The sequence below is a fragment of the Tiliqua scincoides genome, chromosome 4 (genome assembly GCF_035046505.1).
Source record: "Tiliqua scincoides isolate rTilSci1 chromosome 4, rTilSci1.hap2, whole genome shotgun sequence".
In the NCBI taxonomy this organism is placed as follows: domain Eukaryota; kingdom Metazoa; phylum Chordata; class Lepidosauria; order Squamata; family Scincidae; genus Tiliqua; species Tiliqua scincoides.
In genome coordinates, this window is record NC_089824.1 from 205,593,752 (window position 1) to 205,608,134 (window position 14,383).

Genomic DNA, 14,383 nt, shown 5'->3' on the forward strand with positions numbered 1-14,383 from the left:
ACCTGTGGGCTGGGAAGAAATGGGTTAAAGCAATGGCTTTGATCAGAAGTGTGGGTGGCAGTGCTTTGTTAGTCAGTCAGCTAGATCAGTGATTCTCAAATGTTTTTGGACTGGGACCCACATTTTAGAATGACAATTTGTTGGGACCCACGTGGAAGTGATATCATGGCCGAATGTGACATCATCAGGCAGGAAAATTTTTATACCCCCATATGACAAAATCAAATTAAGGGCACAATCCTATGCATGTCTACTTAGAAGTAAGTCCTAGTGTGTTCAATGGTGCTTACTTCCAGGAAATTGTGGCAGTAATAAAATTAAAAGTTTACAATAAGTATATGTTTAAAATTTTATTTAAAATAAAGAACAACCCTCTGAACCACCCCAAGCAGAGGGATTTGTATAAAAGCTGATCTGTTTAAAAAAAAAAGCTGATCTGTTTAAAAAAATTCCCCAAACATCCCAAAAGCTACAATCCTATCAACTTTTACCTGGGAGCCAACCCCATTGACTAACATTGTTATAAGCATATACTTAGTAGCCTGTTAAAAGTTCAGATCTGTAACATTTCTCCAGATGCAGTCACATACTATGGTAGCATAAATTCTCATATATTAAAATAAAATACACATTGAAATGAATGGGGACCCACCTGAAATTGGCTCACGACCCACCTAGTGGGTCTCAATCACCAGTTTGAGAAACACTGAGCTAGAGTCGTCTCATGTTCAGTTCTTGTTATACCTACCCCCTCACTTGTTACCAATGTCCATATGCAGACTGATAAAATAAAAAAGGCAAAAAGGCAATCTTGATGTGATTATACATATAGTTGTATTGAAGTTCTCTTTGTGCTGTGTTTTACCAATGCAGGGCAGCATGAATATATCAATAAAACACAGCCAAAGAGAACCCTGGATGTGTTCCTGCATATAATCTTATCACAGTTACCTTTTTTGTAGTGTTTTATCAATGTGCACATATGCATGAATAATAGAGGGGCGGAAGATGCAAATGAAGGAGCTGAAAATGACAGCAAGTGCTTGGATTACAATGGCTAATTCTAGAAAGTAATTCATTTTCATTTTCATTCTAAAATGAATCCCTTTAGAAATACAGTTCTCCATGTTGTGATTGTATTTTGGAGGAGGGAAGCATAGCACAGAGCAAGAGTGAAACAAGAAGTAATAAGAAAAGATCTAAAGGGGGGAGACCCTCTCTTCCCTAGAAATGGAGCAATTTGCTAAGCCATCTGATAACATGTATGCATTTGGTAGCAGAGTTGGAAATTCTGGGTCATTTGCAATTGCAGGGTCACATTCTGCCCCATGGAGACTGGGGCTGCATTGTACCTCATGTGACGCTCATTCCTTTTGCAGAAATTAATTAATTTGAACTTTGGTGAGAATGGGGAGGGATTTTTCTCAACATTATTATTTTCGTTTCCATGTGTTGAATATCACAGTTTTGCTTCTAGGCTGTTGCTTTGAACACTTAAAAAGAAGGATGTCAAGGGGGAAAAAAGTCCCCTTCTCTTGCCAGTTGGTCCCTCTTGGCAGCTCCAATGGAATGAGGCTGAGCCTGTTCCACTTGCTTCTGCTTTTGGCTCCAGGCACATGTGAGTGATTGGTAGCTTCACTGGAAAATGGTTCAAAATGTCTAGCCTTCCTGGAAGCCTCCACCCTCCATCCCAAATATTTAGAGGCTGCTTGTGGTGGAAAATGGGCTTTGCACATGCTCAGAGGCGTTTTCATCTATTACTATGCCATTGAAAGCAGAATTATTCCTAAACCCTCGAAAAGTGCAGGTTTGAATCTGTGACTTGTGACTGTGACACTGGTGAATCTGTGACACTGTGACACTGTGACTTGCCATGTGAGCCTATCATACCTATGGGTGTTTTTGCACCGTGCAATTATAGGTGATTATGGTAGACTTGTGATCACACTTCTCTATACTGAATATACTAACACATGAATGGGTAAAGGTGGCATAGATGCCACGTGGTACAGCCAACAGGGGTTTGTGGCATGCGTGGGCAGGTGTAGGAGGACCTGTTGGCTTGGCTATGGCACAGAGTCAGGTCTGCACAGCACATCCTGTGTGTGTCTTTGGCTATTTTAGTGTTTGCTCCCTGGGCCAAAAGACTAAAGGCAAGACTGCCCCAAGAGCTGCATATGCACTTGAGCACTGGGGTGAGGTGATCTCATACTTGCACTTGTCCTAGCCAAAAATGTTGGCTACCACCTACTGTGATCAATCACAGCAACAGCAGTGGACAGTCCCCGCAACAGGATGCACTTGCTTAATGCATTTGTGTATTGTATTAGAATTCCTTTATTCCACTTTTCCATCATAAGGTGCTCAAGGCAGCTGTTGAAATATAAAACAGCGCAATAAGCCATCAGACAGATTTCTAAAATGAACAAGATTAAAATAATGCAAAATAACACAGAAAGTGTATATGTTTGGGGGCTGTCTTCCCACTACCAGGCATGATATCAGGGATGTGCCAGAGGCACCTCCCCCAGATTTGAGTCAAAACCCGAGTCTCCAGCCCCATTGACTCGACCCATACACAAGTCATAATGGCTGTCAGGATTCATCCAGAGCCCTCTACTGACTTGTTTAGAGTCACGAGTCTTTTCAATGCATGTGTCGGGCGCGTTTCTGAGATTTCACCACATGTTGCCCTCAAATCAAGGTAATCTTCGCCCATTTAGGGGCTAGAAACCTGACTTTCTGGAACAAAGAACAGGATGTTCAGTGTCTGTTTCAGTGCACTGAGCTCAACCACAGAATCCACATAAATGACTTTGGTGATATGATCACCCACCCAGAGCTCTTGCTTGTGATCTAGGTGTGAATGCAATATGCAAAGGGGCAGTGGAAGAGTTAATGGGACCTCCCATCTGTGTCAAAAGACATTCGGCTGAACCTGAAGAAGATTGCCAAACTGGCTTTACTGTCATGTGTGTCTCTGACGGCGAACCCCACCCCAGGCAGCCTGTCAGCACATGGTGTTCTTTGCTTGACTGACACGGTTCCCTCGCGCACAGGAAAAGCCCAACTGCACGCTGCCGTGTTCAGTCTGGCTCCAGCTTTTCCAGGGGATTTCCCCTCACCAGAACACACCACTGAGCTTCTTGTAAGCAGCAACACATGACTCTGACTGTTCAAGCCTCTTACTGTTACTGCAATTAAAGCCTGTGGGTAACTGAAACGGCATCACATAATCAAGGAAAGCCGCACCAGGAACTCCTGGTAAGCTGATGCAGAGAGCCCAGCTTTCTCAGGAAGCTCGGCTGCTTTGCCTGTGAGCAGCGTTGCCAAGGGGAGCTATATTTTAAAATTGCACCTGTGCTGTGGAAGGCTATGCCTGAAACAGGGAGCTTGCAGCAGGACCAGTAGAACACAATGAGTTAGTGCTACAAAATGAGTGGAAGAGAAGCTTGGCTGGATCAGACAAACAGCCTGTCTAGTGCAGTGATCTCTTTACTGCAGTGGCCAGTTAGGGTGCAAAGGCCACAGCCTCCCCCTGTTGTTTATACTGAGGGGGTATACAACTTCTGAACATGGAGCCTGCCCTTGGCTATTGTGGATAACAACTGTTGACAATTCCCACCCTGCAGTTGTCAATGCCTTTAAATGCCATCTATGCTGGTGGCCAAAATGATATCGCTGGGCAAGGAATTCATAGAATAATAGAATTGGAAGGTTACTTGGTCCAGGGGTGTCCAAACTTTTTGGCAGGAGGGCCACATCATCTCTCTGACACTGTGTGGCTGGCCGGGAAAAAAAGAATTAATTTACATTTCAAATTTGAATGAATTTACATGAATAAATATATTAGAGATGGAAATTCTATGAATGAATGAAGGTCTTGCAATAGCTCAAGGCCCATAAAAGGCCTTTCACAAAGCAAGGCTAGCCTTTTCTTCGCTGCCACTGCTGCATTACAGACATGAAACAGCAAGCAGTGGAGGGAGCCCTCATCCTACAGCTTATGCAAGAGGTCAAACTGTCACCCTCAAACTGAGAGCAGTTGCATCGGGCCAGCATGGGCTTCAGCAAGTCTCCAGAGGGCCAGAAGCTCATTGGAGACTGGGGGCACCCTGCGGGCATGATTGGGAGTCCCCGAGGGCCGCAAGTGGCCCCTGGGCTGGGGTTTGGACATCCCTGATCTAATCCAACAAGGTTATCTAGTTCAACAAGGTTTTCTAGTCCAACTAGTCCACAAGGTTATCTAGTCCAACCCCCTACCCACTTAAAGCAGGAAATCCTTCTAGAACATCTCCAGCAAGTGCCTGTTGAGCCTCTACCTGAAGAACTCTAGTATGAGAGAATCCACAACCTCCCTCGGCACTCTGTTCCGCCCTTACTAGCAATCTGTTCCTACCTGACCACCTTTATCATCAGGAATTTCTTCCTGATGTCTGCCCGGAATCACCTCTCTTGCAATTCGAACTCATTTGATCTAGTTCTACTTCCATAGATCAATTAGCTGAAGAAGTACTTCCTTTTGCCTGGACTTGGAGTTGATGGGGAGATTTGGACTCATGGTCCTTCTCATCTCTGAAGTTCACTTGGTGATCTTAGATCAATCACTCTATCAGTGTCTCAAGAGGTTGTTGTGAGGATGAAATGAGATAATACACACGGGCACACGCCCATCAGAACATGAGTGCGTGTACACCCACCCACCAGCATCATGTCTGCTATCCCAAACTCTTTGGAGAAAGGATAGGATTCAAATACACTACATTAATTGGAATCAGTTTAGGGTTCAAGTTTGGTTCTTTTAACTGAGCTGTGAGGGCATTCAGGCATGAGTGTGTTGCAACATGGGATTAACATCCCCTGGGACCGTCAGCTGAAAACGTCCCAAATAAAGCAGATACATTGTCCATGGGATACATTTTCCATGCTCAAAAGTGACAAGACAAATATAGTGCAGTACTGGTCCTGGTCCATAAAATACAGTATGAATGGGATGGTGTCCCATCCAAACTATTCCCCCAATGCTACCCTGTCTCCCAAAGCACAGTCCAGTCTTCCCAATCCAGTCTTCTGCAGCAGAGTCCATCCTCTGTGTCCTCTCCAGCAGAGTGTCTCTTTCAGCAGGGTCCGGGCAGTCCTCTCTTCTGTGTCCTCCAGCAGAGTCCTGGCAGTCCCCTTCTCCCATGTGTGTCAGTGTGTCTGTGTCCCGTAGGTCTGGGTAGCCCTTGGCTCCTTCTGAAGCTGCCTTTTATTCCTGTATGTCCCATTATCCAAATGCAGCTCAGCTGTGAGCTACCTTGTTAGCTCATTCAAAGTCCCATCAAGGTCAAATGAAGCTCAGGTGTCCATCCAGGTCTCTATTGGCCTTGATTGATTACAGCTGTGGAGTTAGCCCTGCCTTTCCCAGAGCTGTCAAACAGCTGTCAAAACCACATCATCCACCTGATGATTTTCTGATCTTCCATTACAGATGGGACTTTCTTTAGCTTTCGTAAGCTTTAGCGGAATATGTGCACAGTGGGGCCCAGATGCAATGAAAGAGCACATATGATTTCATAACACAAAAGCCACGTGGACATGGCACAATTTTGAGACATTCAGTACATCTTTTAAATATTTTATGGAACTGTGAGGGGCTGAAATAACCCCTTCGTAAGTCCCTTGAAATATGCCACTCTAACCTACACCCGCCCAGATGTTCCCAAACAAATAAAGGTCATAAACATGCCGGTTTGTCATTGGAATGTGTCCGAAAGTTTAAAAGTGTCTCTCGCTAGCACTGAGGGGAAGCGGAAAATATCAAAGATCTAGTTTAAAACTGATTTTGAATGGCAACTTGAGAACAGCTGTAATTAGTACTAGCTGATTAATGGTGCAACCCTAACCACATTTATCAAGGGAGCAAGTCCTGCTGAAATCAGGCCCCTGTCACACGCATACACAGTGGTGCAGGAACCATTTCCTCATGATGGGCCCACATGCCCCTGATGTGTGTGTGTGTGTTTAAAAAAAACAAAAACAGATGGTTGGAATGAATCATGCTGAACTTCCCATACAACCCATTGGGAGGGAGGGTACTAACTGTATGAAAAAGAGACCACCACACACTTTCCAGCTCCATAGAATCATTCCCAGGGCAACAGTTCCATGTCACTGTGTGCAGGGGGTGTTTGTTGCATATCTGGGCCTTGTGTGAAATAATAATAACAACAACAACAACAACAACAACAACAACTTTATTTTTACCCCGCCTTTCTCCCCGAAGGGACTCAAGGTGGCTTACAACATATTAAAAACAATTTAAAAACAAATAAAAACATATTAACACATCATAAAAAACAGCAGTCAGAGTAAAAAAATAGGTTAAAAGAGCATAGAGCAGTAGCAAGTCATAAAAGAATCAGGCCTGTAAAAAATATTAAAAGATGTTAAAAAGATGTTAAAAGGCTGAGAACTCAGAAGGCCTGTTTAAACAGAAGGGTCTTCAGGCCTTGCCGAAGGGTCTCAAGAGAGGGAGCCATTCTTAAGTCAAGGGGAAGGGAGTTCCATAGCGTTGGTGCCACTACTGAGAAGGCCCTATTTCTTGCAGCCGCCCCACGTACCTCCCTAGGCGGCGGCACTTGTAGAAAGGCCTTCTCTGATGACCTGAGAGGGCGAGCCGGATTGTACGGGAGCAGGCGATCTCTAAGATACCCTGGCCCAGAGCAGTATAGGGCTTTAAAGGTCAATACCAGCACCTTGAATTGGGCCCGGAAACGAATGGGCCCAATGCAGCCGCTGGAGAAGCGGACTGACAGAGTCGAACCGTCTACCTCCAGTAACCACGCGGGCCGCCGCATTCTGCACTAGTTGCAGTTTCCGAACCGTCTTCAAGGGCAGCCCCACATAGAGCGCGTTACAGTAATCTAATCTCGATGTCACCGAGGCATGGATCACCGTGGCCAGGTCTGCACGATCCAAGTACGGCCGCAGCTGGCGCACCAGCCGAAGCTGAGCGAAGGCCCCCCTAGCCACAGCCGCCACCTGGGAATCCAGGAGCAGCTGCGAGTCCAGGTGGACCCCCAAGCTGTGGACCTGCTCCTTCAGAGGGAGTGCAACCCCATTCAGCGCAAGCCGATAGTCCAGCACCTGCATCAAGGATTTCCGAACCAGGAGAGCCTCTGTCTTATCTGGATTTAACTTTAGCTTGTTAGCCCCCATCCAGATCCTCACTGCCTCCAGACAGCGCTCCAGGCCCTCAACCGCCACCCTGGAGTCTGGAGGAAAGGAGAGATAGAGCTGGGTGTCATCAGCATATTGATGGCACCCTACTCCAAAGCCCCGGATGACCTCTCCCAGCGGTTTCATGTAGATGTTAAATAGCATGGGGGACAGAATTGAGCCCTGTGGCACCCCGCATCTCAAGGGCCAGGGTGTCGAACAGGCATCCCCCAGCACCACCATCTGGGACCGACCCTCCAAGTAGGAGCAGAACCACCGCAAAACAGTGCCTCCAGCTCCCAACTCGGCCAATCGGCCCAGAAGGATACCATGGTCGATGGTATTGAAAGCTGCTGAGAAGTCCAGCAGGACCAACAGGGACGCACTCCCCCTGTCCAGTCCCCGGCGTAGGTCATCCACCAAGGCGACCAAGGCGGTTTCCGTCCCAAAGCCCGGCCTGAAGCCAGATTGAAAAGGATCCAGGTAATCCGCTTCATCCAAGACCCTTTGGAGTTGGGATGCCACCACCCGCTCAATTACCTTGCCCAGAAACGGGATGTTGGAGACTGGCCGGTAGTTATCCAACACAGTGGAATCCAGGGAGGACTTCTTCAGGAGGGGGCGAACCACCGCCCGTTTCAAAGTGAGTGGTAACATCCCCTCCATCAAGGAAGAGTTGACCACCCTCCCTGTCCACTCAGCCAGCCCACCCCGGGCAGCTCTTATCAACCAAGCTGGGCAAGGGTCGAGCAGGCAGGCAGATGGCCTCACACTCCAAAGGAGTCTGTCCACATCCTCAGGCTGTACAAGCTGAAAAGAATCCCACAACACAGGACAAGCAGTTGCCAAGGGGACATCGTCAGACACTGTCAATGTGGCATCCAAGTTGTGACGAATACGATCGATTTTATCTGCAAAATGTTGCGCAAACACGTCACAGCGGCTGACCGTGTATTCCTCCTGGTCTACTGGGGGGGCCTGATGGAGGAGGCCCCGCACCACACGGAACAGCTCTGCTGGACGGTTGTCAGCAGACGCAATGGTAGCAGAGAAGAACGATCTCTTCGCTGCTACCACCGCCACGGAATAGGCTCTGTAATGGGCTCTACTCCGTGTCCAATCGGATTCATCCCGAGTTTTCTGCCACAAAATGTGTCCATTATTTTGGAGGGAGTTATAATACAAAGATTCTTGCACGAGACCAAAAGGAAGCTGTTGTCAGTCAGAATTGACAATATTGGACTAAGAACCTGTGGTTTTAGTCTTAGGCAGCTTCATATGTTAGGGAAACTTCTCAGGCCACCCGAAAACTTTCCTGAAGCTGAAAAACTCTAATAGGCAGCATGCAATCAATGCTGGAGCCTGATGGTGCTCAGAGTCTGATTGCAACCAGACAAGAGATGCTCTCCTTGCAGTGGGATCCTCTTTGCTCCATTTCATAGATGGGAATTGGAATGTAGGGGAGATGCTTCCACTTTTGCATTTGGTTTGTGTATCTTGAAAACAAACACTTGAAATCAGTGGGCTGTCTCAGCTGGTGATGAATCCAAACCTCCAAAAATCAAAACGTCTCAAAACCAAGACTTTTCTTAGTTGGCATCCTTCATTCTCGGAAGACTACGGTATCGTGCTCTGAATGGTGGTTCTGGAACAGAGTGTCCTCTCCAGTGCGCGAAGCCTGGGTAAAGTAGGTATGGAGGATAGACTGTTTCCCATGCAGCAAATCCCCCCTCTCCACGTCACTGAAATGGTCCAATGGAAAGGCAGAGGCCAATACGGTTGGTTCCAGCGGTGTCGCAGGAGTTGCCAGAACGTGACTGTGTTCAGCCATGAACTGCCTCAGGGACTCCGGCTCTGGATTTTGCCTCGAGGTTGACTCCTGAAGCCTTTTCCATAACTGGATGTAGCCACAAGGCAGTGGAGGTTTGGGATCAGAGTTTTCCTTCTCTCAGATGAGCTGCCTTCCCAGGCTGACGAGTCCCATCTACCCGGTGGCTGTTTAGTCGCCTCTTACGACAAGTACAGCCAAACTGAGGGCCTATTCTTATCCCCAGCCCCCAGCCTCCAGGGAATAAACCAAGACACCTTGTGTAGTAATGATGGGATGAACCAAGAAACCTTCCTAAACCAGAATATCTTGGGGACACTTTCTGTTGTACAGGTGTTTTCCCACAAATAAGAATGTACTGTGTGAGAACCAGACTTCCACTCTGGACACTTGGAAGGGGATTCCACTTTTCAGTTGCCTTGCAGGTTGCCCCCTGAGTCATCCAGTTATGCTCCACCCTTCATAAACAGGCTCCTGGTTCTATCTCAGTTGCCCGTCATCATTTCACTATCATTTCACTATCAAGACCAATCTGTAATATCACATAGTTGTGCATAAGTTGAAATATATGTAGTTCCTGTATGAGATGCAATTTTTCAATTAAACTGGTGCAATGATGTATATAAAGTATGAATCTGCCTTATTCTTCTACAGTATGAGATCTTCTTCATGCAAAGCACATGCTCTGCCACTGGGGTATAGTCTCTGCCTAAATCATTTTCAAACTTGCTATCCTTTGAAACCTCTTCCATGTAAATTTGCCTGCTGATAAATGCTGTATGTCTGCTGTGAAAATCACAACACTTTGCAAAGGATTCTGGGGCGTATGCTAGGGTGCATGCTCAGTTCATGCAGAGTGCTGGCCAAATGCCCCACGTAAACCAAACTCACACGATTGAACCACCCTTGTGACTGCATGTGGGGCATGAGATCTTTTCTTTCAGGAAAGCTTGCTGATAAACTTCTGAACAACCCTTCAGTTCCTCAGAAAGTGGTTTGAAAACCATTGCACTAGGAGTATATTGGCCTAGCAAGCTTTCAACCAGTGTATATCACTTCAGCCCCACCCCACCATAAGCATTATGTGGTGACATCATACATGTTGATTTAAACTGAAAAGTAACCGCTTTCCCACAAGCCACATACCTGTGAATATCCTGGCATTCACAACACCTTTCTTTGGTCAGTAGGATCTGCCAGTCAATAGTTGCCATAATACCATTTCTGATGTCTTGGCTTTCCATGGCAAATATTCCTTTTGAATGCACCCTCACATGGTGAAAGCTGGTAATTGCTAGAAGTGAAATTCCAGTTTTCAGTGTATTCCTCTGAAAATGCAAAATAGGTACATGATAAAGTCCCTTGATGCTAACATTTCAAAAATGCAACATGAACATTGGAGTCCTAGTGTTCCTTGTTATCTCTTTTTTGTGACAATAGGCAAAGGATATCATGATGACCCATCACAGAATTAGCTTATCAAGCAGTGGCAGTATGTTGCAGTGACTACATGCCTGGTGTCAACTCCTGCTTTGTGAGATGAAATCAGCACAAGTTCAACCCCACCATCCTGTGCAAAGCCACCACCTCCAAAGGTTGATATTTTGGCTGTACCTCTTTAAGTCCAGTGCCTTTAATCTGAAGATCAAAATGTGTTTTTAAAACATTCATTAGGCTTTGCAGGCAAGCAAGAACAGTGTCATTATCCTCATTTTATAGTTGAAACTGAAGCAGGAGCTATGAATCCTAGTGCTGTACTATAACCACTAGAGAGCACTTCCTCCTTTAATGCTGGCACCTGCTGTGCTCCTGAATACTTTCAAACTGGTTTTGAAATGTAAGAATGACACCTATGCTGTACCTGTGTAGATCAAAGCACACCCCTTTCTAGTTTGATAACTTGGCTCCAGTACAAACTAGCATGTGGTGCATTGCAGAGAACCAACCACTCCTTTGATGATGCACCCCCAGAATTGTGCAACTTGTGGGGGGGGGGATCATCCTCAGACTTTGCAGATTCCTCTCACCATGAAACACTGCATTGCCATCGCTTCATCTTCTGTGCTTCATCTTTGTGCAGCTCAATCCTGTGCATGTTAACCCTGCACATGCCTGATCTCGTCTGATGTTGGAAGCTAAGCAGGGTCAGGCCAGGTTACTTGGATGGGAGACCACCTGGGAATACCGGGTGCTGTAGGCTTATACCATAGTCTTTCGAGACTGCAGGTTGTCAACCATTTAATAATAGTTATTTCAAACCGAACTCCACTTGGTTCAGTGGGACTTGCTCCCAATTCCAAGTGTGCGTAGGATGTAATGGGTCACTTAATCAGCCACGCCTTTAAAAAATCCCACAATTGCAATAGTTCATTTGACTCAGTGTCATGGATTGCTGATTTAGACAGTTGTGCTTCCAGGAATGCCTCCGCACACCAGAAATGCAACTCGGTGTCTAGCATGGGCTAACTGTAAATGTTATGAATAGTTTGAAGATGAAATGTACTTTGAAGTGGAACCAGATTGTCAGATTCCTGTAATGTACACAGAGAAGCCAAAATGTGGGCTTCAAGTACTCATCAGCAAGCCAAACAAAAACCCCTTTACCTTCAAGGATCAAGCAAACCTTTACTACAAACCTTTACTCTTATGAAATGAGCCCTATTCACACATTGCATTCAACATGCATCCAATCCAACGTGCATGGGGCATTTGGTGGGCTGCTGTGACATACAGGAAGCTGGACTAGATGGGCCTATGGCCTGATCCAGTGGGGCTGTTCTTATGTTCAATCTGTGATCAGTACTGTGAACATTATGTACCACATAAATACAAAAATACTTGCAATCTGCACTCTGCATTTTCAAGACCCCTTGAAATATGTTCATCCCCATATTGATTTTTAAAATGAACAGTCATTTGTTTTAAAATCAGCAGACACCTCGACATGTGTGCTGCATAACAAAGTTATTCACCCATAATGTTGTATGCATGTCAAGGTGTCTGTACATGATTTCATGTGAATGACTCTACATGCATTCATGTTAAAAGTTAACATGGGGACTGGCTCCCTCAAGTCTGGGCAGAACAGGTTACATGTTCTGCAGTTTGTGCATTGAACGCGAGCCCAGCTCAAGTCCTTTGGCTCCTAAGTCCTGCCTCCCAGTGGTGCCCTTACACCTGATTTTTGCTGTTGTTTTCCCAAGTGTGCAAAGTGCGCAATACTCTCTCACTCACATACAGCTTCCATTGGGACCTTCCTAAAGTGCTGGCAGCAACTGGGTGGCATGGATACCATGCTCTGCCCCTCTCCCTGCAATTTCTGTGGTTTTGCCCACCTTCCTGGAGCAGCAATGGTATTGCAGCAGCATGGAGAAAGTGAAGACATGCTGGTTATCACTCACCACACTCACACTGGCACTTCTCCACTCAACTGTCTTGTGAACAATGAGGCAATGTGCCACACCTTCTAACTTGCCACAGTGAACCACTGAATAATGCACATGCATACAGAGCAACAGCCATGTGTACACTGTATATGCATGTTGAATGTAACTTGTGAATTGGGCTAAAGTTACCTCTAAATTCAAGATAGCCAACTCAAGTTGGTTGGGCATCTTGGATAGATGCCTGTATCCTGTTCCTCAATAAATTGTGTGTTTAATCATGAGTATGGAATTTAGACTCCACACACTTTGGTAGGGTAGCTTATATGTTGTTTTTTAACAGGGTTGTATACTGTTTCTTGAGTTCTTAATGAGGCGCATAGTATAGTTTCTCCTAGGCTGAGGGAGGTGAAGTCTGAGTTGTGCTTGACAGTGTATTGCCAATTCATTATGCTGGAATACAACACATCCCACCTCAATCTGTAGATTCTTTAAGGTTCTTCCCCCTGACTGGGTTTCTCTTCACTGGCCTCTTTGTCTTCAAAGTGTCAGAGATGGGGAAGAGGTCTTTTCCTGTGGCCTAGAAGCTGCTGGAGAATTGTCAGGTCATCACCCACAATGTGCTTTGTGATCATTCCTTCCCACAGAAACAGCAAAACTGCTGTCGGGGCAACTGCTCTTGGGGCTTGAAAAAAGATGGTCCAAAACTATAACCCAAGACATGCTGTGTTCACCTCCCTGAGTCCTTTTAGGGCCCAGAAAGGATTATAGAGATGTACAGAACATGGAGAATCTGGATTGGACTGTCCTCGACCAGGAGCCTTGCTTGTTCCTGGTGAACCCTCCAGCTGCTACTCAAGCCCTTAGGTCCAGCCTCCTTGACTGTGGAACAGCCAGGTATGCTGAACAAGTTACTTGCTTGCCAAGACCTGCTGAACACCATGCACTGGGGAACATGAAGCCATGCTCCTTGCTCATCCTTTTGATTCATGTGCCCAGGACCACCAACATTCTCTCATTGTTGTCTATTAGGGTGACTCGGACAGTTGACTAAAGGCCTATCCACATATCGCTTTTGAACATGGTAGTTGTGTGAAGAGGTCACCTTGTGATGATCGCTGATTGCCAGAATGTCCGCAGGGCATCTTCTCTACCACAGGAATTTCAGGTTCAGCCTGCATTTTAAACATTTAGCAAGGTGCAGGGTCACAAGTCCTAAGCAGACAACAGTGTAGGGTAAATGAATGGAGGTGAGGGTGACGCCTGCTGGCCCCACCCTTCGCATGCGCACCTGGCTGTCTGTACAGCTTATTTGTAGGCAGGCTTTGTGCTGAAGGTCTGATGTGTTAGATGGAAAACTGCCTCTGACTGAACCAGACCACTGGTTCTCCTAGGTCAGGGGTGCCCAAACCCCAGCCCTTGGGCCACTTGCGGCCCTCGAGGACTCCCAATCTGGCCCTCAGGGAGTCCCCAGTCTCCAATGAGCCTCTGGCCCTCCAGAGACTTGCTGGAGCCTGTGCTGGCCTGATACAACTGCTCTCAGCATGATGGCCAACTGTTCGACCTTCGCATGAGCTGTGGGATGAGGGCTCCCTCCACAGCTTGCTGTTTCACATCTGTGATGCCTTGGCTTTTATAGGCCTTGAGCTATTGCAAGACCTTCAATCATTCATAGAAGTTCCATCGCTAATATATTCATTTATGTAAATGTATTCAAATTTGATATGTAAATTAATTTACATGTCATAGCTCCTCATGCTGCACAGGTGTTGGGAATGGGGGCGGGGGCTTGCGCTGAAACCTGTGGTAGCTTCTCCTGTTGCTGAGCCAGGGATTATAACAACTCCATCGCACCATAACTGTGCAAAAATGTACACTCATCCTATGCCCCAGGTAATGCATGCCAGTCATGTGGTCAACTGAAGCCATTAGCTGAAATTAAATGTCAAAACAAGCAGCCCATTTTGCATGC

The 14,383-nt window shown here is 46.2% G+C and overlaps 1 protein-coding gene across 1 annotated transcript in view; it reads right to left on the reverse strand.

The window, feature by feature from the left end:
* LOC136648589 (uncharacterized) overlaps positions 1-14,383 on the reverse strand; it is a 239,003-nt gene that overhangs the window by 28,416 nt on the left and 196,204 nt on the right. Inside the window, exon 4 of the mRNA XM_066624707.1 lies at positions 10,175-10,356. Coding sequence (XP_066480804.1) covers positions 10,175-10,356 — 182 coding nt within the window. The remainder of the gene's footprint in view (positions 1-10,174; positions 10,357-14,383) is intronic.